The sequence below is a fragment of the Lichenostomus cassidix genome, chromosome 11, assembly GCF_008360975.1.
Source record: "Lichenostomus cassidix isolate B80296 chromosome 11, HeHo_3.0, whole genome shotgun sequence".
In the NCBI taxonomy this organism is placed as follows: Eukaryota; Metazoa; Chordata; class Aves; order Passeriformes; family Meliphagidae; genus Lichenostomus; species Lichenostomus cassidix.
The window spans coordinates 16183134-16210089 of NC_139492.1; the positions used below are offsets into that span (position 1 = coordinate 16183134).

The window sequence follows — 26956 nt, forward strand, 5'->3', positions numbered from 1 at the left end:
AAAGGATATTTTTGTAGTCTGCTACACATTTTGTTGTTTGTAATAAACATCTCTGCAACCACGGTAGAGACCAGTCTGCCACCAACAGGAGCTCCAGGCTTTCCCTGTCAGCTGCTTCTCTTCATGCTGGAGGCCATATGGATATTTTTTACACTACTGACATCACATACTGGTGATTGGATTGTTACCCTGCCCCAAGCAGCAAAAGCTTGAGGAAAGGGGCAGGAAAAAGATAATTTCTGGTCTGAGACAGCAGTGAGCTGCTGTTATCTGCTGATTCCTGCAGCCCAGTTTGTCCACTCTCATTGGCAGGTGTTTGCTGGTTTATGGACTTCATCTAAAGCTTCTTTTGGTGAGTAAAAAAGTTTTTTGCTGGCTGCTTCGGATCTGAACCTGGCCTCGGGAGAGGTGTCTTTTCTTCCTCCCTACATCATCTTGGCCCTTGAGCCAATCCCACTCTTTTGGGACGCATTGCTCCAATTGCTGTTTGGTTTAGGAGGATAGTTTGAAAAGGGGAGGCACCACTGGCTCATCGAGACACTGAAGCATGTCTGTTGCTCCTGGCAGATCCCAAAATGCATGTTGGATGTAACCCAGGGTGGTGCTGTATAATCAGATTTCACTGGATCAGAAGTTAGATGGAAGGAAACTGTGTTGAAGGGCAAAACCCAACTGCAGGCTGAGCCTTGCTGCTTTCATGGACTGCTCAGAGCAGCACAGCCAGGAGTGAGATGAGGCAGGAGCTCAGGCAGTATCCCAGAGAAGCAGCTGCTGCTACTGCTGCTAGAAATGCACCCAAGAGCTTGGCATGCAGTGCCTGCAGCTGGCAGATAGGTTTCAGTGCACTGGAGGCAAGGGTTGTCATTCCACTCTGCTGCCAGAGCATCCTCACAATGAAGGAGCAAAGGAAGTGCAATGGCCACCAAAATACAAAGCCACGAGTCAAAGGAAAGGATTTGGTGTAATCCAAATCAAGCCCTGATGAAGTCAGGCCTGGTGAAGGGAATGAAAGAGGATGGTAGCTTTTGAGGCCTGTTGTCCTTGTTAGACAGGAGATGGACCTGGCAGGTTCTGAGCTGTGAAAATGTGCAGGGATGTCATCAGATGGCATCACAGAACACCTGCAGGGGACAAGACCTCCTTCATCTCCTGCTCATGGTAGGAGAGCTGAGTAATGGCAGAAAGGGGAACAGCTTACAGCAATGGTTAATTGATTCCTGTGTTTGCCAGAGAGAGCTGGGTGGTCATTTGAGCTGCCTGAGGCACAGAGCCCTGCAGGTCCTGCTCAATGAAGACTGTGTGATCCCAAGGACAGAACAGGGTGCAGGTGGTGCCATGTGCAGTGAATGTCAGGATAATGCTGTGGTGACAAAGGCTTGTGTTCTCCAGCAGCCTGTGGGACAGATGAAATAGCAAGGAAAGGGCAATTTTAACCAGCAGCTGAATCAGAGAGAGAAGCTGATATATTAGCATATATTACCAGTTGAAGCTAGGAACAAAAATGTGCCAGACTGTGGTCTTGGCCTGGTATTGCATTGGTTCTATTTACAGGTTCTCAGCTTTTGGGTTATAGTGCCATCAGAAGTTTATTTTTGTTGTAATTTCCCAAGCATTTCTTTGAAAATTAGCTTGCACAGAACAGCACCACAACACTTAATTAGTTGCAAATAGCTCGAGGGCTGAGGGAATAGAATATTTCTTTTTTCATGGCTGTTCACACAATTTACTTAGTCATTTGAAAGACTGCAGTTTGGGAAAGTCAGGAACTCACTCTAATGTGAGAAACAAAACAGAAGGGAATGTTATTCACCCAGAATGAAGGTCTGTCTTTTGCAAACTAGCATTTGTGCATAGCCAGGGTTGCTCTGCCTCCACAGCCCTACTCCTGTGTTAGGATTAACAGAAGATGGGGAGTATTTCTCATTGGGAATGTTTCCTGCCCACTATCAGCCTGCTCAGAACAGTGCCCATATACTCCAAAATACCTCCATGGTTATTCCACATCTTTTAAGGACACCTTAGCCCTGACAGCTTAGCCTAATTGCCTGTAAAAAGGAAGAGGAATTTATATATCCATACATACTTTCTATACCAATGCACTGAATTGGTACCTACCTATACTTTTTAAAATCTTTGTCTTGCAAAGAACAGTGCAGTTCAGCCTCCATGGTCTGTGAAATATGAATGTATTTGTATTTCCATAGAGTTTCACAAGGCAATGCCCTTTATGGCTGTAGTCTCTTCTGCTGTTCAGTAACTGCATTGTGATGATTTAAATCAACACCTTCGTACTTCTTCCAGGAGAGGACTTGCATTTTAAAGTGAAGGTTGTTGTAATTTGCCTTTATTTTTTGCAGTAAGTGGAGGGGTATTGGTTTATTGCAAAAAATAATGATGTGGAGGATGTCTACAAATCAGTCTCACATGACTTTATTATTTGTTAAAATATGTTAAAGAAGTAACTAAATCTATAAAGCATTTTATAACATTTATTTGCTATTGAAAACAAAATCAAATTTATTTCAGATTGGTGAAATTTGTAAGAATTCATATAAATAATTTGAAAAACAATGATATTTCAGTGTCCTATTCCAGTCCTTTGGAGGGACTCAGTGGAGGTGTATAAAGAGAATCCCTGGAGAGGGGTGATCAAATGTGAAATCTTGGGCTGAAACTATTCTGACAGGATGGGGAGTGTAGCTTCAACCCTCTTATCTTGCCAGTGTTCTTGTGTGTACTACCTCTCCCCAGCAAGATCCCTGACTGATTCACAGCAACTGATGGGCAGTTTAAAATTACAAAGCTTTCGGTTTCCTTGTTCCTAACAGAGAAAGAGGGTGGGCATTTCCTGATTAGATGGTATACACTCAAAATATTTAAGTTCCCCATGGTGCTGTTTGTGCCTAATTTACTTCCCTAGCACATTAACACTGCTGGTTTTCTGCAGTGGGAGGAGTGTGTGGTGTAACATGCTGTGAAGAGAGGAAATGTTTCACGAGAGCTCCTTCTGGCTTTTCCTCTGTTTGCGTTACCACCTGGAAAGAAGAAAAGGTGGAGGGACTGAGTGATGATCCAGATGGATTGCAGGAACAGTCTCGTCTGGTCAGATGGGTTAAACTGGGCAAATTCACCCTGGGAAGTGGCAGGATTGCACTTCAGCTGCTGAAGCACGTGGAACCTCCTGTAGGAAAGTGTGGAGGCACAGAGAGTGCTGAGCTGCCATCATCCAGTAATCCTGGGGCAGGCAGTGCCCCTTTGGAGGCCACTGAGCAGTCAGATTATTTTGGGGAAAAGTCAGGGATATGCTACTGTGAGGGCTGGGGGTTGAGGACAGGCTCCAGCAGAGCAGATATCATCTGAGTATAATAAATCAGGGGCTGTGCAGGTCACACAGAGCTTCAGAGAGACTTGGAGTGGGAGGACCACATTTATCACTTTTCATGTTCACTTTTCTAGTTCTTGCCTATGAAAGCAGGCAAATTATCTCTTGTTTATGGGAGTTGGTGTTCTTTGATGTACTAATTATTTGACTCATGCAGTAGTTCTCAGCAGCCCAAGTGTGTCCTGATCCCTAGGCAAGGGCTAAGATGTGAGAGCAGCTGAGCTGTGGTGTGGAGCCTGCTGAGGTCCCATGTCCTGTGGTGCCAGGATGGAGCAGAGAGCACTCCCAGGCCCTGGGAGAAGGAGCTGCCTTGGAGACTGCAGTGTCTGTGACTCTCACACACTCCCCTGATATCCCAGAGCCTCTGTGACCCTGGCAGCACATTCCTCTTCTTGGAGCTTTTTTCTTAACCTGTGCTTAACCTGACCTTTGCTTAACCTACTGTTCAGTAGATTCATTGCAGAAAGAAGGTCAGGCTGCTTAGGAAATTTTGCCTCCTAAATCTTCTGCTGGTCTAACTTTTTGCCATCCCTTTATAACTTTGCAGCATGCTGAGCTGTCAGCAAATATCTCCCTTGTCCTATTGCATCTTTATTTCAATAAGAAGGCCTGTAGTGTTTAACATAGTGGCAACATCTGTGCAATAGATATCTGGATATCTTGTACCAATTTAATATAAAGAATATCTCATAGAACACAAAGTTGCTTTCAGACACTACCTGCCTTTTGCTACTTAAATTTTCCTGTTTCCTGAGATCTCAGAGAACATTACAGGGTTACTTTGAGCTGTGCTCCGCAGACTATATTTGAGAGCCTGATATGTAAGGTAGTGTGCTGAAAACACTCTTGTGTACGATGCTTTTATGAAGAAATGCTGTTCACTTGCATGAAAACCATGGCAAATGGTGCTTGCTGACTTAACACTTAATTGAACTGATTTCTTTAATGAAAAGACAAAAGTAAATGCTCCACACTATCTTTTTTTTCTTACTCTTTTATTGACTCATCCCTGCTAAACAGTTGCATAATACAGTTGCCTGTACTAAAATCTGGTGCTGGCAAAATCAGTTTAGCCTTTCATGCCCAGTTTAATTCTGCAGGCCTGTTCAGGGGTACAAGTCAAACATGGGTCTGAATACCTGGAAACCATTGGTTAACACTCCAAATACTGTGTTGGGCTCTGATCTCGTCACAGACAGGATGTCAGGAGATGTAAATTGATGCATTGGGTTGAAGAGTGGATTTACTTCACCTCACCACAACCTGGACCAATATTAAGGTAGTATTTCTGTGTCCACTTTAGACAGTTGTGGCATTATGTTTTATTTTGTACCAAACCAGGACCTCTTTGTGGCAGGTTTTGCATGTCATCACAGTTATTTCTGCCACAGAGATTTAGAAAATAGTACCAACAATTATTTTTCATCAAACTTTTCTTTACAATATTATTAGAAGCAGGAAACCTGTCTGGATTTGTCATAGATTGTAAAAGATTTTAATTTACTCCACTGGATCAGTGGAGCATGCTCACATTTGGGCATCATTCCCTTAAAATAGAAGTTAAGGCTAATTTGTGGCAGAGGAGTGAGTAAGTGTGCACAGCTTTAAAGCAGGACCACGATGGGTGTAGAATGGCTGAGCAGTGCAGGTTGGTGGCATTTGGCTTCCAGGAGGAAAACAAAGACTCTCTGGACTCAGGGTACACCTGCCTATGGTGAAGGCAGACTTTGTTCCTGTAAACAGGGCCTGCAAATATGAGGCTTTTTCGTGACATGGGATGTAGATGTAAGTTATTACATTTATCTTAGTAAATAACTATTCAAATATCCATGTGAAATAAGCTCTAGATGCTGAGGATGTTTGTATGGTCATTGCAGTGTTATGTGGAGTTGCCATTGTACAGGTTTCTTAATGTTATGGAAAACTGAGAAAAGGAGGAGATTTCAGTTCAGCTTGGTGGGATGCTGCTGCTGTATTTTGGGTTTAATCATATGAATTGCAGTCAAGGTTTCACTCTTTTACCTTTTCTTGGGGATGGGGGGGAAGAGATTCAGATACACCTAGGCTGCTGTCCTGCTTCAAAGAGAATAATTACATCAAAATTACATCAAAATTACAGAATAATTACAAAATTATTATTAGTAATAATTACAGCAAAAGAACAGAGGATGACATTTGTTCTTCATTGCTCTGCCTTTCACACTGATGCCACCCCGGTGCAGAGGGGTGGGTGAGGGAGTGGCTGTGTGGTGTTTCATCTCCAGCTGGCCTTAAAACCATGACACCAAGTAACACTCCTTCCCTAAAGGCATGTGAAAAATAGGAATTCTTATAGCACAGGAATTCCCAGTGATGAGCAAACTTGCCAGCCTTCTCCAGCTGGATGCAGTGTGTGTTCCTGGGTCAGTGGTGTTTGCCTGTCAGTGGGGCCACCTGGCACTGGCCAGGGATGTGCTGAGGGACAGAGCCATGTTTGAGCATGGTGGCTTTGAACAGGACCCTGGCCAGCAGGGACCCTGGGTGGTGCCACACACTCTATCCTGAGTCCCTGCTCAGTGCAGCTGCTCGCTGGGTGACAGCTCAGGCTCTGGGGTGGCATCCTCAAGGCTGGGGCTGCAGCATAAAGTGGGGAAGGTGGAAGCACTTTACCACAACAACCCAGCCAGGGTCAGATGTGAGCCTTCACAAGTCTCCCATGAGCATTTTCTGTGTTGATTACAAAATCCTGCCTATAAAACTGAGACCTAAGGAACAGAGAAGCTGTAATGCTGAAGAGCAGGGAGTTTAATCCAGATAACCCGGGCGCCAGCCTGACATTCTCACTCTTGGGCCATCTTTGCTTCTTGTTTTCCATTCCCTTAATGGCCTAAGCTCTTTTGTTCCACTCCCTTTCTCCTTCCCACGTAGATATTTCAACATATGCATATGTCTGTGTATGTGGAGTATCAGCAAAGCTGATACTCTGCTCCCTGCAGAGTTCCTTGTGACCACTCTCTCATGTAACTAATCCACAGCAATGTATACTCCAACAAGGAAAAAATTAAAAGGTTGGGAACCACTGACCTAACTTCTTAGTAAGCAATACAGCTGGCAATCAGATGTAACCCGAGCTCCTCGTTATTGGAGCTGCCTGAGCTATTCATAGCAAAGCAAAATTGCTATGGGAATTGAGCTGGATTTATTTTGTTTGAATGCAAATTACCCCAGGTCAGACAGGCTCAGATCTTCTGCCCCCTCAAATTCATTTGCATCAGCTCTGGCAGGGTGAAGCTCGTATCTGGAGGATCTTCACTGGGGAAATGTGGGTATGGGTAGGGAAGCAGCAGATGTGGAGAGCATTTGCTTGGGGCTGTGATGCAGTTGGCTGTAGGTCACTGTGCAGCCCAGGCTCCTGACCAGAGTGAAGGCTCTGCCATCAGGTAGCTCCAAGTGGAGTCCCAGTGCTTGGGCAAGTGTCTCTCTCTATTGTCTGCAGCCTCAACAGGGTGTCCTGTGAGAGAGTATGAAGCCTCGCCTAATTCTCACTTGCAATATGAAATGTTGAAGGGTCCAGCTGCCAAAGTCCCATCATCACAGGAAAAGCTGTGTTTTCACTAAAAAAAAAAAAAAAAAAAAACACTCAACTGATTCTAGTATATGTGATTATAAAGGGTAAAAAAAGCCTCTTAAAAACTCAGCTGAAAATGGTTCAAGAAATCAAAAAGAAAAGAAAACACTGAAACCCTTTGTCATTATTTTTAAAAATCTCATAATTTATGGTGTTTCCTGCAAGGCCTGATTCATGACTTCTAATGTTTGGAGCTGCCTGTCTGATAGGGAGGAATGCTGCTGATCAGAAACACTCAAGCAAGCATCTGTTAATGCTAAGTACCTATGGAAAAGGAATTTCCAAGCACTGATTTTAGTTATCTATCATCAGTTATTTTTTTCTTAAGCTGTTCATTTTCTGTGTCACTCTGCCCTAATCTTACTGCTTTTGCCTTTATTACCACACTAGGAGCAGCAGCTTCATTAGGAAGGCATGCACTTTCCCTAGAATATTGGTACATCTGAACTGCAGCCACAGAAAATTGATTAGCTGTACACAAAAGGGGAGGAGAATCTTGCCAGAACATTTTTATTTCACCTAATCCTTTCAGCAGCATAAATAATTCATAGCAAACCAACTTCAGGGTGAAACTCTGCCCTGTCTGAAGATCTGGGCACCTTGAAGGCACATTTCAGATATTTTAGAGGGATGTAAATGGTGCTTTTGTTTTGTGATCATACAGACAATGACAGCACAGGGAGAGCTGCCTTTCCTATGCTTTTGGAGGTTTCTGAAGGTACAGCTCCTCTCACTTGTGGTGTTCTCTGAAGCTGTACACCCAGTTACATGGGATGTTAGACCAGGGGACACACAGCTACCCTCTGGTCAGTTTTTCTGTTATTCTTGATGTACCCTAAATAAGTAATCAACTGTCAGCACATGACAAATAGTGGGCTGCCTCTTTTCAGGAAAAGTGAAGCATAAATGCACTCATTAAATAATCCTGCTGTTTCCTGTTTGCTTTGTGATGGATTTCAGAACTGTCATAACTATAAAAGCTCTAGATTTTATCTTACAGTTGCAGGGATTTGCTTAAACAGGCCATACCCAAGTGCTTGTACAGCTACCAAGGCTAAATTGGAGCCGTTGGTTTTAGCTGATTGCCTTCCAGAACCTTTCTAGGGAGCCAAAGAGCCCTACTGATGGAATTGTAAATGAAGTGATCCTGAGTGTAATTTGGTAGACCTCTGGCACTTCACTTAAATATTATTGGTGGTTATGCTGTAGTTGGCATTAGTATTTTTCTTCTATTCATTTATCATGCCTACTTCTGGTTGTTTTGGGGTTTTTTGGTGCTTTTTTTCTTTTTTAAACACAAAACATGAGAAATGGGTGAGCTCACGTACTGACAAGCAAGCATTTAATCTGTGGCAAAGCAATCAACTGTGTGTTAGTTCTAGAATATCTCATTACCCTGCAATAAATACCATTTTAATACATTGAAATACCTATGTGACTGGTTCAATTACCTTAAGTGGAGGAACAAAGAAGAATATTTCCTTATTTGCCATACACTGACAGGGGGTTGCATAAAGATGTTTGAAACAAGCTCAGTCAACTGCAGAAATACAAAGGCACCATTCAGAGATAACTCTGGCTTTGTTCATATAGGAATAATTAAAGACATGCAATTTTGTTACCTTGTTTTAATTGCTGAATGTTCTGCATAACACTTCTTTTGAGCCAGCAGAGTAACCTTTCATGCCTAAGTTAGACTGGCAGTTTGAACCTTGTGCTCTCCTTCTGTCAGATCGTCAGGTAATAAAATGCTATATTGCTAAGAACCCTTAATGTTTTACACTTGCAAGAAATCTATATTATGTTAGGAAACAGAATAATTGAGTTATTTTTCTGAGTCAGATTCTAAATAAAAATGCTATCTGCTGACAATTCTCAAGTCAGAATAGGTAACCATGATTCTAACACTTCTTTCATGATAAAAAATATTTTAGTGTGTATAAAGGCAATTAACTTAACTTAAACATTTGCTGTGGTACAGAGCCAGGTATTCCAGTCTGGTGAACATCAGTAAAGGTCTGCTGAGGTTATTCTTGTCAGCCAAGTACCCAGTCCTATAAAACATCACTTTGTACTTCCCTGGCTCTGGGGTCACTGTCAGGAACTGCCCATTTACAGGCTCGATACTTTTCTGAAGGATGGGTGAATTTTTTGGCAAACATAAAAGCCAGGGAAAAATTTAGTTCACTTAAATTCTCTCTTTCCTTTAGTGTGTTCACATGCCTTTGTGCTGCCTGGTTTGGGATAGGATCAAAAATGAACATGCTCTGAGTTTTACTCGTGGGATTTCTGACTTCAATAATACATGTGTATTATTGGAAACCTCATGAGAGTCCATTCTCACTAGTTTCCCAGAACATTTTCTTTCCCAAATTGGTATAAAAGCACTCTGGAAATGCTTGCACAGACAATGTTCAGCTCAATGGGAGCTCCTGGGTGCTTAACACTCTGTAAAAAGTCTGTCATTAATTTAACAATCTGTGTATGGATTTAGGGCCCAGACTTTTCACTTTTTGTTGGTGGCTCATGGATCGTGTCCCTGTCACGGTGTCTCAAAGCTTCTTCCATTCACCCAGTGCTCCAGCAAGGTGGGTGCAGTGTGCAAGTGTCCTTCTCAGGGGGACAGAAGGAGGCAAAATGCCCCTTAGCCCTGTAGCTGCTGCTGTCCCCTCTGCAGCTTCCTCCCAGAAAAGGGGCTATGGGTCAGAGTGGAGAGGGAAGGAACTCACTCCCTTAATTACCATGATTTACTGCCATTGGCTTGGCTGTTTGCTCCTGATGCTTCCCGAGGGTAAAAATATCTTTCACCTCAGCAACACTTTCTGCAATTCAGCCCCTTTCTCCTTTCCAGATATGCTGCTTGTCTTTTTTTTTTTCCTACTTAATTTCACATCTTAATTTGCTCATTCTGACTATATTTTCCAGAGCATTGACATTTTGACCCTAACTTGAGAGGGGCTCAGTAAGCCATCTCTCAAAAAGTCAGTCAGTGCTATCGGGTATCTGCAGTTCCAGGTCAGGCTGTACTATCCTGCTGGCTATAATTCTTGGAAGTAGTTTTGCTTATGACTGTAGTAAGGTTATAGTCTCACATATTTTTCAGACTACCAACTTAACCCATCCCAAGAGGTGAGTCTACTTCATTACACATTCCCTAAAGAAACAATAATTTATTTAAACTGCTTACATGATGCAGGATTGCTTTGAACGGCCTCGTGATGGTATTGGTTGAATACCCTTGGTTTGGAGGAAAGAGGAGTTTGTAAGATGAATGTTGGCAAACTAAATAGGACTTTATTCTTCCTGGGATTCCTTGGCATGTGTGAGAAAATGATACATTTACCGCATTTTCAAGGCTTAACCCAAAACCCATTCTAAGCAGCTGGCACTTTTCCTGCTGTCTTGGTGGGATTTTGTCTCTGCTGGTGCACAGGGACTGCCACCTCCACACTGGTTTCTGCTAGGGGACATTTGGAATGCCTCTGAAACCTTTGCTACCATGAATTCAGTATTATGAAATGCTGTGCCCACACATGGATGTTGTGATGTGTTTCACATTAATGCCCAGGCTCTGAGCCGACCTGTGGCTTCTGGGCTGGGCTGGCTTGCTCTGGCTGCCTTGGAGTGTGTGTTCCAGGCAGGAACGGAGGGATGGTGCCAAATGGGAAGGTGGTTTCTGTACTTTGTGAGGGCACTGCCATGATTTGCATCTTTGGAAGGGCCTCATCTCCCCTTGGTCTGGGCTGGAGTCTGAGCAGAGGCACAGGAGTTATGGGAGACCTTGCTCCCCCTGCAGCACATTGCTGTATGGTGGTGTTTAAAAATTGACATCTGCCCAGTTCCAGAGCCCAGTCTGGGCCAAAAGGCAGCTCCTGGCTGTAGTAAGGGAGCTCCAAGCTGTGTGAACAGCTTTGTGTTCTCTGGATCTCTATCCTCCCCTCTCCTGGCTTCCCAGCTGCCTGTGGTTCCATGTGGGAAATGGTCAGGCTGGCAGAAGCCCCAGTGGGGCAGCTGGGTGAGGGCAGCCTCTCTCCTCCAGCAAGGGACAGCTTTGGAGCACAGCTGGGTCTCTTGTGCACCAGAGACTTAACAGAGCATTGGCGCAGGAAATACCAGTTTGATGATAATGAACTGTAGATAAGGTAATTTCATGAGCTTTCACTGCAAAGTGAACGAGAAAAGACTGCATTATCCTGTAACATGAGATGGTCCCAACCACACTGTGATGTGCATACTAGATTTCTAGGAATCTTTGGCCTCAGATGATTTTAAACAATCAGCAACTGTAGCTCATAGGTCATCTGTTCTCCTTATTCTTTGTTTTTCAGGGAAGTTCTTAGTTTACATTTATATGTGTTTTAAGTAGAACTAAAAACTTTACTTTGTCTCTGTACTTTATGTTCCATAACTCTTCTTGGGATGTGTTTGAATCAATGATTTGGGGTTTTTTAGGAGCTGAACATTTGGGAAATAACACAGCAGAAGTCTTGGATCAATGTCCACTGAAGTCGGTGGAAAGCTTTATGCCAATTTCAGTTGGCCTTTTGTCAAGTCTTTTAAAACTGTTCACGAATATTTGGAACTATTTTAATGGGTGTGAAATGACATTTAACTCTTCCTTTTTAGTGATTTTTCATCTTGAGCACACTCACACCCACATAATGGTATAGATTTCATTGATTTCTTTGGCCATTGTTTTAGTTAAGACACAGTGGGTTTTTAACACCTTATTTTATGTATATGCTCTTAACACTGAATCAGGCATTCTGGATATAAGTAGTATTCCTTAGGAAATATGTGCATACATTTTAGTACTTCATTTAGCTGAGATACTCTTGTTCTTGTGCAAACTGTAATTTAACTTTATATCAGTCAGAATTAAGTAGTTCTGTTTAGCAGAGACACTGCAGTTCAATTATTCATCTGTTTTAATTCCCAGTTTCATTTTGTTATGCTTCTTACCTCATTATTTACATCTGGTTTCTGAAACTCCTCTGACTTTAATATGCATAAAGCTGTTGCCTTCAGTTTAATTAGCATGTAATGAAAATGCCTTGTATGCAAACAGAGAACCCACAGCCACGAGGCCCTTCTAGCCTAGAGTGAGGATTTGTCTGCTCTCTCAGCACTCAGCTTTGTTAAATTATGGGGGAGAAATGCAAGTTCTGCAAATCCTTCACTCACTGTCACTGCTCTGGTTTTTATGGAGGGTCTGGTTTTTCAGGAGATGCTGAAACCCCAAAATGAATTAGGTTTACAGGCTGGTAAGCTGCCAAAGGCTTCGCTCTAAGAGCACAGGGGAGCAAATGGGAGCAGCCTCTGCTCTTCCATTAAGAAGTCAATGAGACCTGTTAGGAACAGATATATTAGTGTGTTACTCTCAAAATTCTTCTGTGTGAGTTGAAAATCAGTGGAAGGTCTACCTGAATTTGTGTAGTTAAGATGGTCTTTTTTAGTGGTTTAAACAAATTCTCTTATTTTTCAATTTATAATCTACGTTAAATTTAAAAAATCTTGAAGCAGATACCATGTTATCCTTGCACTTGTCCAAATCTCATTTTGAGATTCTTCTTCCTTTTGAAACACACCAAGAAAACAGAACAAGTGCCTTACCTTGGTGATTACATCCAGATCCTGAGGAATTTCACAGAGGCATATTGGATCTGAAAATTCCTTTAAGCCAGAGCTAAGCAAATGCTTTGTAACAAATAATGAGAGGAGAGGAATGTTGCCTTTATATGTCTTCTCAACTTTCCTGCAAACAAACTGCAAGTTCCTCTAATTTATTGATTCAAAATTATTTGCTAACCACACAGGTCAATGCATGTCCTTCCATTTTCTTTCTGATGGTGTGGAATATCCCTTCCAGAAGGATAGCAGATATGTGTTGTGAGAGAAGAAGAAAACAGCACATTCCAGCTGAGCGATCTCTTGGGTGTTCTTTCCCACCATATTCTCACAATTATTGCTATTATTAGTGATAGCCACAGTGGGATACAGAAGGAATAGAGAGGAGTCCCTGGCCTTTTTCATGCTGTTTTGTCTAGACTTACAAGAATGTTAGATTTTGTCATCCTGCTTCCTCTCATGGTGTTACAATTGCAGGGAATCTGAAATAAAAATGGAATTTTGACTTATCTGACCCTCTCCTCATTGTGTCCTAAACCCATCAGGGTTAATGGAAAGACATCATTGATTCAAGGGAAATCACATGTAATACATAAAGCTGTACTGAAGGTAGGAAGCCCCAATGCATAAACTTCCATGACAGTTTTGACAGTATTTGTTCTGAAGTATTTGAGCTGGATAAATACATTGCATCTAACTCACAATTATGGAGATATTTCATGTATTTGTAGAGGAAATTCCCAGTTCACCCAGGACTACACAGTAGCCAAAATCTGGCCTTCAAGAAACTGGAATTCCTTCATGGTGAAAGGTTAGAAAAGATGATTCTGTGCCAGTCTCCTGCCTCTGTGCTGTGGAGTTTCTCAGCTGGAATGTTTGCCAGCCAACACAATGGAGCCATAGGCACTTTGATTTACCCAACACTACAATTCAACAACCTGCAGGAAAAGTACTTGGCAGTTGTTGTCCCACTGCCCCCTTTGCAGTGCTCCAGTTGACTGCAGCTCTTTCTGAAGCCAGGTCAGCATTCTCTGCACTGCTTTGGAATTCCCAAAGCAATTATTTCAATATGAATCCTTGAAACCATCCCATAGCTGGAAGAAATGGAAAATGGTGTGTGATTGAATGAGTGTCCAGACTTCATTGTGGCACTTCCCTTTTCTTCTTGACAACTTCATGAAACTGGATGTTATCAAAAAGAAGGTATCTTTCATTCACACAGCATTTTTCAATTTGGAGGATGAGTCTGATGTAAAATCCAAAGGGAAAAAAGTCTTACTGGAGATTTAGGGTCATTTCTGTTGGAAAAAAGTGACTACATTTGTAAGGCACTCAGCTACAGCCTCTGTAAAGGTGCAGCAAATACATGCAGGGCCCAGAATTCAGTCACTTCTTCCCCCACCATGAATTCTCAATCCACCCTTATAATGTTAAATATAGAAATGATGTTTGGGGCTGAGACTTCATGTACATCAGGGACAGTTTCTTACAGGAAAATGTAGAACCCCCTTTTTTTTTCCATATGGTTTGAATCATTTACAAAATGAATCCTACAGGAATAATTTCAGATGTGGAAACCTTTAAAATGGGGAAATAAGAACCAGATTCACTACATTTCTCTTTTCCAGCTGAAAAAAAAAATCACTGAGCAAGGCCCAATTATCAGTGCATTCTAGATAAAGATTGCCTCTCAGAACCACTTGTAAATTGTGTGATGACACACATCATAAGGATTAAAATATTAGTTATCTTCCCTACAGGAAAGTACTTTGTCATGACCAAATGTGATCTGACATTTGAAATATGCCAATTTATTGCAGTGAACAGGCGAGTTAAATTCCTGTCACTTATTTAAAACCTGTCTTTTATTGATGGAGGCAATTTTAACCTTCTTTTAGGATGTTAAGTTGATACAGGCTGAGATATGTAATTATGAATTCATGTTAAAGAGAGGAGAATGGGCAAATTGTTAATCAGAGTATAATTTGTTTGTATTATTATTATTATTATTATTATTATTATTATTCAGAGGGCAATTAGACCCTCTCAGTTCATAATGTGGAATCTCTTCTATTGCCAAAATTGAGATCACAGTGTGATTTTATGAGCACTGTTATTGGGCCCCTGTGAAAGGTGCTTATATTGGGCAGTACTGCAAAGCTGCCTTTGATTTGGATCAACAGAAGAGAATTTCCATGGAAAGAGCACAGTGTACGACTGTAGACTGTTGAGGACCTGTAGATCTTTGATAAATCTTTCCAGCTGGAATAGACTTAAAATCAATTTCAGCATTAGCTTAGTAAACAGTTAAAGCTGTGAAGATTCATGTGTAACTTTCAATTTTCACTTGCTTTTCACTTTGAGTTTTCCTCACGGGAAACAGTTCTTAAAGCACACAAAATTCCACAGATCCTTAAAAATTACAATACTTACATTAGGCATTCAAACTGCTCTCCTTGTGCTACCCATGGCATTCCGGCCCTGGGAGGTTGTGCTGAAGAAGAACATCCATTTCAGAAGGGAGGAGGTGATATGTGTGTCATGTCTGCATTTTCAAATACTTTTTTGAGGAAGTAGGGGGAATCATGGTCTTGGAGGACTCGAGATGTGGGGCAAGATGGTTTGCAATTGACATTTGTTTGTCTGCACATATTTTTCTGAAGCCTAAAAGATATGTAGTCCTCGTGGGATGTCAGTTTTGGCAGGAGGGTGTTGGCACATGGTAGAGTCTCACTGATCCAAACCAAAAATCTGTATCTAGTATTACGTATATAATGTAATAGAATTACCTGATGAAACTTCTTGGTTTTTGACTTGGTAAAAAGGGGTGTTTATTACAACATGTTTTACAAAACCAAGAAATGAAATAAAATCATAACTGATTAATGAGCTGCATGGAAATACTTCCTCAGTGCCACCCACATTTCCCTGGCCCTGATCCTGGAAACACTTCATCACATGTGCAGTTTTATGCACAGATACTATGTGAAAACTACAGTGTAGTTTTCCCATACTTCTGTCTTTCAGGGATCCAAGAAGGAAACAATCAGATACTTGCTTTCACTGATTAGCTTTGCCTTGTAGGAGGGTATGCATTTTAAACTGTCTTCAAATTATGATTAAAGTGTGAGGAGTTGATTAATGAATGATGGTGCTTAAATGTTCAGATGCTTCACCTTTTTGCTGCTGACCTATAATATAATTTTCTATTTAGAGTGCCCTTAAGTCTGGGATTTCTGTTTGGTAATACCTTGTTCTGAAAAAGCCGTGAACCTTCATTCAAATATTTTATTTTGCTAATGCGTGCACTTAGGAGAAGTTGTATTTTCCAAAAGTGTTTCCTTTGTATGTATGTATAGTCTACAGACACCCACACAAACAAACCTGTGCTGTGGAGAATGGGTTAATATTGCATATTAATTAATACGGAACCATCCATTCTATTGCATGAAGTCCCACAACATTCCTGCTTTTGTGTTTTACCAGATGTGAAAACTGGTCATCTCCAAAGTGAAACGACGTATATTTAAATGGGAAGAATCTCCAGATCGTAATTTGACTAATAACAACTTGACATATAACTTGAGTAATAATAAGTCGAGTAGCTAAGCAGTGTAGAGATGCACATTGCAGCCAGTGTAGCTTTGCAGGAGGTCACTGCACGTTCCAGCTGTGAGCCGCGACAGCCGCGTGTCTAACTCGCGTTGCCCTTTCTTTTTCTAGTCAGGTTTGATAAGGACGCGGCAGATCGAGTTCCTGATCTCTCCACTGCCCCAGCAGCTGGCTCAGCAGCACAACTACACGTCCCCCGCCGGCCACCACCCGCACGTGCTGTACAAGCGGACTGCCGAGGGGAAGGTGCACCCCTACACCCCAGAGCCCCATCCCAAATCCTCCCCTTTTGGCCAGGACAGAATGCACACTTCCCACAAGCACCACGCGCGAGCGGACGCTTACCGCCGGGGAAGGTTTCAAAAGCAGCATTTTTGTGGACGTCGCAAGAAATGTATGTAAGGAAACTTTCTCTCCTTTTTTGAGGCAGTGGCTGTTACAGGCTGTGTGGTGGTCCTGGGGTGTGTTTCACACCTCTTCGCATCCCTTTGGGATGGAGATGTAATAACTTTAAATTATAGATTTCTAACGTGAAGCACGTATGAGAAACTTGAGTTTTCCTCTAAGTTCATAGAATCATCTCTTTTATTAAGCCATCAGAATCACTGTTTAGTTTTCTTGTGCTTTGCCTAGATTAAAAGATCCCAATGGTGATTTTTTTTTACATTGACATAGTTTTCAGTAAGCAGTTCTGCACAGTGATGGATGCCAAGTCCCTGAACCTCGCTCTGTTAGACTGAGGATAAAAAATTAATTAGGCTTGCAGATGGAGAAAAAAAAGCTTCAAAATCATTACTTTCTGAAAGGATAGGGAAAAGTCTTTCAGAACTCACCATTTGATAATGAAATTTTCAGCAACTGAGACCTTCAAAAAGAACCACCCATGTAAATTGTTTAAATAAGATTTTGGAGCCATGTCTTAAAAATATATTGAAATGTATGATCCTGCCAAGATCCATTCTGAGTCCTTCATTAGGCCCTCGAATTGCAGAACATTTTAGAGCCCCCTTGGACCCTATATCTGTACTTTTAGCATTCAGTTGAGTCTTTTTGAAAGCTGATCAGCTTCTGAGCTGAGTTTCTTAATGAGGGTCTCCAGGACTGCAAACAGTATTGAAAACAGTGCCTCAGTCCACTTATATTCTTCCAACTTCCTACTGAAGTTCTGAGAAAATGAGCAGCTTCCTTTCCCAAAGGTGTGTAAGGAAAAAAGAGAAAATAAATAGAAGGGAGGGAATGAGAAAGGAGTTAGTGGGAAAGGTGGCTGGCTGAGACTGAGGCCTGAAAACAAATGGCTTGTTAAAAATTCAAAAATCCTTCCCCCCAGGTTTGAAAGCCAGCCCTCAAATGCCAGATGCATGAGCCTGTGATTCAACCTGTAAATATTTGTCTTCTAGTGCACTCCAAAACTGCCCCACTGCAGCCTCCCTTTCCCTCCTGTCTGGTTTTCCTGCTGCAGAGCAGGGCTGATGGTGCTCTCTTACCTCCTCAGCTCTGCACTACCTCCTTTTGTTTGGATTGTCCACTCTGAGTTTGTGCCTTATTTGCTGTTCCTCCTGTGACTGCTTGTCCAAATTCAGCATTATTCATGTCCTCTTGAGCTTTTACACAGTGCTAATCCCTATAAGAGATGAGAGCACTATTTTGAACACTGTATTTGCATGACCTCCTGGGATGTGAGAAGATGTTGTTACTCCTGTCTAATAAATGGGACTCAGAGACACAGGAGTGGTCAGAAATTACTGTTGCTTCTGGGGACTGAATTGAGAAACTGAATTTTTATTTAAAATACTTTTCAAAGAGGTGGTTTTGTAATTCTACATGTATATCTATTTATTCGATAATTTCACTTACACCTCTGAGCTCTTGGCTGCGTATTCAAGCTGGGTTTATGTTAAGTGAAAAACATGCAATTGGCATCCAACTGTGATGAGTTTAGTTAAAGTGATTTACCCATCATTGTTTAGGAGCTTGATGTCAGATACACGCTTAGGATCCAGTTTAGCAAGATGGCATTTGAATACCTTACCCACAAAAGTCTTCCTTTTCACATCCTGTGGTCTTTCACCTTGTGCAGTTCATACCTGTAACCTTCTAAGAGAAAGGAAGGAGTTAAAAAAAAATAACAACTCATTTCCAAACCCAGCCTTAGTTAACTTATAGAACAAATCAATCTCATGTTCACTGAATGAAATACAAATAAAATCACATGTTTAATTGAGTAGAGGAAAGTACAATATGCAGAAGAAATTACTGCAGTAAAGGGAGCACTTTTTCTGTGAGTATTTGGTACTTTTTCCTTGCTCCCCCCCCTTTTTTTTTTTAAAGTTTTTACATTGTTTTCCTGGTGTTGTTCTGAGATCTGGATTCATATGAGGTGGAAATTTTCAGTGAAATCCAGTTTGGCCACCTGGAATAGAACATTTCAGCTTGAATGACCAAAGGGATGGAGAATTCAGGCTGACGGAAGGCGGTCCTCTGCTATTAACCCTGCCTAGTCAAGGTTAATTTATCCTAACCTAAAAAATGAAACCAAACTTGCTGAGCAGTAAGAGGGAGGACCACATTGCCATAAAAATCTGCTAATTTTGGGTGTCATTAAAATAGCTTGTCCCACTCACCATCTTTTAAAATTTCAAGTGCAGGCAGTTTGTAAGCACTAGAAAAGCCAGTTAATAATCTTCCAAACTCTTCTTCTCAAACTAAATGCTTTTAGATCATGAGAATCAACTGGACTGTAGTTAGTAAAACATGCATGAAACAGTGCTGCTGCTGCTGCTTAGGTTTTATGAGTAGCAGTGAAGTAAATTCAAGAGCAAAACTCATGGATATATGTATGCACTGAAGTTGTATTGCTTTCAGTGCAGTACCTGGGCACTGATGTGCCTTGAACTGAGCACTTCCCTCTGGAATGAGGCCTGTCCTTGTGTCTAGATGTGCTTCCAGAAGAGAAAAGTTCTTTGAGCTTGTGAAGGACAGTTTTGTGTAATGAGTGATACATTTGAAAATTACAGGAAGATGTCCTTTATATGTTAAATGCACTTTGGATTGCTGTGATGTTCTTGATTTCCCAGTTTGGCATGGAAGAAAGTAGGGTCTGTTTTAGCTCTTTGGAATAACTTCCTGATGAGGCACAGGCAGGATTTTTTTCATTACCTGAGGCTCCCTCACTTTTGTTGTTACATCCTGTGTCAAAAAAAATCCCATTGTTATCCAAAGAATTTGTTAAAGTGGCCTTTGAGTTAACTCTTGATGCAAAGGCAGTGCAGGTTTATGCAGAAGAAGCTGTGGACAGCAGGGGCACAGCTGTGGACAACAGGGAGATGGATTTCTTTTCCTGTTTTCTGAGGAACTGGAGTAGAGACCATTGTCCAGCTGTGCCATTGGCTGTGCTTCAGCAGCACAGAGGCAGAAAATGCACCCTGGCACTGGGAAATGCACTGCCTGTTGTCAAGCCCTCCTTGCTGTTGCCTGACATTTCTCTATACCGAATAAATGTATTCCCAGCAGGAATAATCTCAGTGGCAGTTTGGCATGGAAGGCCAATGGCAGTCCCAGCAGCAGGCTGGCAGGAATTTACTTGTGGTGTGTATCTGATTTCTGTCCTGACCATGGACATCTGTTGTGGAAAGGACTTTCTTGCCAACTGCAACGTAAGTAGCACATGCCAAACACCTCAGGAAGTTATCAAAAGGACAGGAAAAATGCAGATACTCTGTTAAAAATTCTGTTGTGTTTTTTTGCACAGATGCTACCATTTTATGAGATTAATTCCTTACTTTAAGCTGCATACAAATGTGGTTCTCCCGTTTCCATCTCTCCCTGTAGCTGTCCTTCCCTCAGGAATGAATCAGGTCTTTTTTAATAAATATGGAAGAACTTAGCCAGAAGTATTAAATCACATGCTATAAAAATAATCTAAGCCTTTAAACCTGTGATACTTCATTTTCTGATGAAACTGTTCATGGGTGATCTGAACTCTTTCCAAAACAGTTTTATTTCCTTCTAGATGCACCCAAGCCACCCACAGAAGAGACCTACATTCGCTCAGATGAATATGGGACTTCTGCGAGGTTCAAAAGATCATCTGCTAAAATCCAGAAAAATGGAAGTCTAAATGTTGAAACCCTTGTTGTGGCAGATAAAAAAATGTTGGAGAAACATGGCAAGGAAAATGTAACAACATACATCTTAACAGTCATGAACATGGTAAGGTGTGGTGTTGCTAAAGTGTCTTTTCTCTGGGGAATGTTGTTGTGGCAGAGTAGGATCTTTCATTAGACAAATACCAATACCAAAAAGAGGAGAGGCACCTTATGCAAGCCTTTCTTCAACCCTCATCTAATGTATTATTTATGTAAAAAAGTCTTTAAATACACATCTTTAGACCATCACAGCTCTGGCAAAAGTACTGTAGAGTAAAAAAAAAATAGAAAGTTCTTAAAATGTTAAACTTTTAAATACTTCCTGTGTAGTACAAAAAAGGCAGATACTCTGAAATTGAAACTTTCATTTAGTATCATGATGCTTTGTCTGTCTTACCTTATGTCTCCTAGAAACAAACATTTATTTGAGAAAGCACAAATCTGTTTCCATAAAATTGATATCATTTGACTAGAAATATGCTATCCTGCATGGCTTTACTCTTTACTTTTGTACTGCAAAACCTGATCTTGAGCTTTGGCCTTGATTACACTTGATCCCGGAGACCAAGGACAGATCAAAGCCCATTGAAGTCAATTCAAGGTTTTCAAGGTTTTGACTGAGTGTAGTGGTTTGGGGCATAATTCTTCTGATTTGAGCTCTTTTGGATTAATCCTAAAAGGTGTATAACTCATTAGTATTGAAAATTGAAGTCCAAGGCAATAACTCGATACATATGTTTAATCTATTAAAAAGGGATTATGCATGTAGGTGATATTTCCTCTCCAATAATCGTTGCAGGTCTCTAGTCTGTTTAAAGATGGAACAATTGGAAGTGATATAAATATTATTGTTGTCAGCCTCCTTCTTTTGGAACAAGAGCCTGTAAGTTGTGTCAGAATTTTTGTCTGAGCTACTTCATTTGCTGCTGCTCAATGGGAGCACTGGGTGCTCCCATCTTACATGCAGGGAGGTTTCTTAAGACACAGAGTGTGAGAAGAAGGTTAAAACTGCAAAAATCTCCAAAATGACACTTTCTGCTTTTCACTGCTTCTTGGGTTTTGAGTCTGAATTCTTAATTTCATACAAATATTCTTTAAAAACATTGAAATTATTCCAGTAAGATAAAACTTAATAATGTCCAGTGTTTCTTTGAGGAGAAATGGCTGGAATGAGAAATTCACTTTCTAAGTACTTAAATAAATAGAGAAATTTTGAATTAGGCTTTCCAGGATGTGATGATCAGAAGTGGTAAGGAGTCAGAAGTCCCAAACTGAAGCAAGCATGTAACAAAAGGTGGGAGTGGAGCCAATTCTTTTGTCTAGGGTGCTGAGACAAAAGAAGACAGAATCTCTTCTGCTGAAAAGAGATTTGGGATGGGTTGATCTCCTTGAATAATACTTTTCCTCCCCAGAAATCACAATACATTTTAATCACAATATTGAATGTGGCTTGGTGTTCAGCATTCTCAGGAATCAAATGTATTTGTACACTGTAATTCCAGCCACCAACTTTGGAAATATCTGTGTGCCTGGGGAGTGGTCCAGTTTTATTTTACAGCTGTGAGAGATTCACTCCTCAGCTGACTCAGTCATCACTGACAGTTAACATGGGAATACACAAGTTGATGTAGAACAAATATGAAATATTAACTCCCTTTTCCCTAAGACTAAGCAACTCTTAGTCTTTCAATCTTCTTTCTCAAGTCCTGATGGAAGCACCTTGTCTGTGTGTGTGTGCACTCCCTGCAGGGTGGGCTACTGATCAACCACCATGCTGATCAGTCCCTGAACAGCTTCTGTCAGTGGCAGTCTGCCCTGGTGGGGAAGAATGGGAAGCGCCACGACCATGCCATCCTCCTGACAGGCTTTGACATCTGCTCTTGGAAGAACGAGCCCTGTGATACTTTAGGTATGACACCAGAACACAGGCTGAGAAACTCAGGGGTGTCCACAGCAGAAACTGAATTATTTTCAGATGAAAAAACCCATTTTTGCACATGCTGTTAATCTTCTTGAAGAGGCTAGGACAGTATTATTTTGGATTGTCACCTCTTCAAGGAGTATTTTTGATTTTGACAATATTTCTGAGCCACTCTGTTTTTATTTTCTTTTTGTGATTGCTTGCCCTTTTTGGATGGGATTCCTCCCTAATTTGAGAGCAGTAGAGGCATGGGGGGTGGGTTGGGGGGAGAATAATCTTCACAAATAAAGTGTGGTTGGAGAGGTTATGTTTGATTTATACTTATATAGGAGTTCCTTTATTGTCAAATAAAAGTCTGCTGTAATTTCTCCATGATAAACCTGATGAGGTAGACAAGTGTCCCCGTGTGCCAAAATAAACTGCCTCATTAAGACCAGTGCAGATGATACGTGTATTTGGAATTCTGTAGAAGAAAAAGCTATTTTACTGCTTCCTTCCTTCAGGATTTGCACCCATCAGTGGCATGTGCAGCAAATACCGCAGTTGCACCATTAATGAAGATACAGGCCTTGGACTGGCTTTTACAATTGCTCATGAATCTGGACACAAGTAAGTTTCTTCTTGTATAAACAAGTATGTAAGTGAATGGAAACATGGCGCATTTAATATAAAATGGTTAAATATAGATCATTTGGATTGGCTAGTTCTAAATATAAGTTATTTGAAGCCAAGAGAGTGGAGGTAGAGAGAGTTCCATCCATCTGATGACCAGTGGTGCTCTGCAGGACTTTGTACTGGCAAGTCCTGTTTAACCCCTTTAAGCTTCCCACACTGTTCCCATCTTCTGGTAGAGAAATTCCTTTTGGTATCTGTGTGGTTGCTCCAAAAAGAGAGGGGTCACTGCATCTCCACTGGAGAGGTGATCTCTCTGAGTCTCTTAGAGGTCTCCTTTCCCCAAAGACCCAGTGTTTCATAGGAGACACTCAACCTGTCCTTTGTGCTCTGCCTGTTTAATGTACTATTTGGGTAAAACCCACCTTGGCAGTGGTTTCTGCCTTTCTGTATTTATATCCATTGCATTTCCATTTGATTTCTACTGTAGAAAGACTAATTTTCTTAGAACCTGCTGTATCTCATACAAAACCGGGAATAATCTTTCATGGAGCTTCAGCTATTCTTCAAATTGTTGAATTAAATCTACAGAGGATGATTAGGTTTTGTTCTGCTGCTTTTTTCCCCAATAATTTTGAATTATTTCTCCAAAACTTTGTGCATGGTTTTGATTTCCAGTTTTAGCACAGTTCAACCTGGAATCTGTATCACCACTGGCAGCTGAAGAGCATAGTTCCTGTGTGTGCTACAAACCTGACATCAAGGGTTAGTTTAAAGATTTTGTGCAGCAACATTAATGCACAGGAAACCTTTGGAAAGCAGTGCTTCTGTATTCTGCTGATTGGTTAAGGCATGAAGCCTTCCCATTCTGCCTGACTGCATCAGGACTATTTAGTTTTCATGGCACAAATGTGCTCTGCAGTGCATACTGTGACCTAATGTCTACACGAGTGACCCTTTCACAGGTTGCTGTACATCTGAAGGGAAGCAAGGAATTAAAGTGTAATCCAGCTACCAGTGAGGCCCGTGGGAATTGGGCCAAAGCATTCAAAGGGACCAAATATGGAATAGGAGTACTGTTTGATCCTCCTGTCACACTAATGCAGTTTCACTGACCTCAGTACATTTTTAATGCCCTTCCATCAGTATTAGGAGAGAATCAGGCCTATAGTTTATTTTTCAAGAATTATCCCATTTAATCTCTTAATGTTCTTCTCTCCTCTTATTTTCTTATTTGCTTTGAGAAATTCTACTTGGAATTTTTAATTTTTTTTTCCCCTTTTCCACTGCTGCCTTTGATTCACATAATATTCAGCTCTTCTTTGGTGTACTTCCATACTCCTAATAAAATGCTTCTTACCTCCTGGGAAAAGCCTGTGCCAGGCACAAAATGTCTTTATGATCATTTGTCATGTTCATGGTCCTGAGACTACTTAATATGTGATGTAAGACAACAGAACTTGGTTTCTGTGATGCAGAGATCCCTAGGAGGGAAAAAACCTGTGACAGCCTTGGGGGTGCTGAGGTCCACTGTGAATGTATTAACCAAAGGTTTCACAGGAGGGGAATATCACACTCTGTGATCCACTGAAAGCTGCAGTGGTTAGATATTTAAGTGTTCTGTTAGACATTTTAATGATTTTCTGAAGTTTGTGTTTTTACCTGAAACCTTAACAATCCCTCTGAGTGTTCAGAGCCCATTGTGTCAGTGGGATACAAACTGGGGATTCTCTGCCTGCAGTGCAGGGGAACAAAGTATTTTATGAAGGATTCTAAAACACTGGCTCAGTTGGTACTTTTTGTCCATTTATACAAAGAGCCATGTATTTGGGAAAGTTTGGAGCCTCAGCTGGTGGCAACACATGCAGTAACTCTGATGAGCCTGTAATGATTTATAGCAGTAGAGGCTTGGGTCCAGTGAATTAGATATTCCCTGCACATGCACAAATTACATTTATAAAGTTGCCAATGTACTACAATATTGAAGTAACAGATGATGAAATTTCTATCCAAAACACACTGAAATTCACAGATGTCCCATACAGTGACTAAATACAGAACAGTGAAAGGAAAACCTCTAAAAATTATCTTTATTATATCAATAAAATCCCCATAGTTTGTAATTACAATGCAATTTTTTTATTATTGCATATTATTCTTTATATCATCCTAACACCTCTCCTAGTGAAAGCAAAGCCTCCTGATGCTCAGACTGAGCAAAGCATCCCATAAGAGGCACTATTCCCATTAAAGTTACAGTCTAGACAAAATGACACTGTGTAACAAAGGTGAGGAAACTAGTGTGATTTGTCTGAGATAATACAGCAAGTTAGTGGCCAAAATTAGAAAAATAATCATGTTTTATATTTGTACTTTGTATTCTATCCATTCCTGGCCATTCCTTTTGCTACAAGTAGAGCTCTGTAGCTCTCCCCTCCTATTAGAGGGGCACTTACGCTGTATTCCTGTGGGTGGTAACAAAAATTTGCTACTAATTGGAGCTTGTTTCATACCAGTACTATTTTGTATGGTGCATAAGTATTCATCCCTTTGGAATGAAATGGATGAATTCCACATTGCCTGTGGAGTTCAAGCATAGAGCTGTTACCCAGAATGTGTTTCTTTCCCCCCCGATGTTGTCTTCCGTTTAATCTAGACTTTCACTCTCCCACCTTTTTCTCTTTTCAGCTTTGGTATGATTCACGATGGAGAAGGAAATGCTTGTAGAAAAGCTGAGGGAAATATTATGTCTCCCACACTCACTGGAAACAATGGAGTGTTTTCTTGGTCTGTGTGCAGCAGGCAGTATCTCAACAAATTTCTCAGGTAGGTCAGATGTAAATCTGGGCTGGTGCCAGGGAATGCAGCTTTAGTAACTGGGCTTGAATTCTTGAACAGCATAAAAATTACTAAAGTGTGAAATTCTCCTCCTTTAAAATGTGCTCCAACCCTTGCAGTGTGTGAGCTGCTGGAGCATTGAGGTGGTGTGGCCTGGAAGGGCTTTTGTCCTGCCTGGTTTCAAAAGCATGGATTTCACCCTCCAGGAATACCCTGCAGTAATGACTGGCATGTCATTCTTTCCCAGGCATTCCTGTCAGCAGCTGGGTTTGGTAGAGAATTGGTAGGAAGTGTACACAAAAGAGGGCAGACACAGTGGTACCAAAGTCATTGCAGAATGTAAATTAACATCGGTGGCCTTTCTCACTCGAGTTTCTCTCTTGATCTTGCTTATATCATGAGTAAAGGACACTTACACATTTTTCACATCTTGTTTCTGGGAGAAAGGAAAAAAGGGAAAGATGTCAGTTATTTTTCCAGCATGTTGTCATTACTCAGTGATGCCTTTAGAGGAACTGTTTTTCAGTCACTGTTTAATTCATCATTACCTTAGTCTTTCCCTCATTTTTTTGGCACCTTTGGTCCTTGAATTCCCAGTCAATATTTTCCAGTAGCAGCCAGAAAACATAATGGAGTTCTGGGGGTTTTTAAATGCTGCAGTGATGCAGTATTTTTTGTGTACAGATGCAAATTCCAAGCTAAAAAAGTCACGTGAGCCTTTTGACCTGCAATATGGTCCCAGAGACTGACACTTGGAAGATAAATCCAGCATTAAGTGACCTTCTGTGAGCACAGATTCTGAGGCAGAGACAAAGGGGAAAAGGTGGAGCTGGGAGCTGTGGTCTGGACACAGCAGCCCCAAGCACACACCCTGCAGCAGCCTCCTGTCAGCTCCACTCAGGGCAGATGCTGGCATGGGACACTGTGCTGCTCCTGTTGATTCCTGATTTGGGGAATCCACGTAAGGGAAAGAAGCAGATGAGGTCACTTTGCTCTTGGTTACCCAGGAATACAGGGAAGAAGACAATTTGACATCATTCTTTCTTCCTGTCACAGCAGTTCCAAAGCCTGGAAATTCCTGCTTCCTTAAAACTTTGCAGGTCAGGTTACCAACAAGATGTGCAGATCTTTTGGTTCCTGCACACAGATACTCTCTTTTCAGAGCATACCTCTAAAACTAGTTAAAGGTACTGTATACCATACCATGCATT

At 41.3% G+C, this 26956-nt stretch overlaps 1 protein-coding gene across 4 annotated transcripts in view; it reads left to right on the top strand.

Moving 5' to 3' along the window:
• Positions 1–26956, top strand: part of ADAMTS18 (ADAM metallopeptidase with thrombospondin type 1 motif 18) — a 76666-nt gene that overhangs the window by 11692 nt on the left and 38018 nt on the right. For 3 of the 4 annotated variants that reach the window (XM_085071996.1, XM_085071997.1, XM_085071998.1), the window contains 6 exons: positions 16341–16623; positions 20239–20438; positions 21174–21257; positions 22124–22283; positions 22799–22904; positions 25596–25733. In XM_085071996.1, coding sequence (XP_084928122.1) covers positions 16341–16623; positions 20239–20438; positions 21174–21257; positions 22124–22283; positions 22799–22904; positions 25596–25733 — 971 coding nt within the window. The remainder of the gene's footprint in view (positions 1–16340; positions 16624–20238; positions 20439–21173; positions 21258–22123; positions 22284–22798; positions 22905–25595; positions 25734–26956) is intronic. The other variant, XM_085071999.1, reaches the window with a different exon arrangement.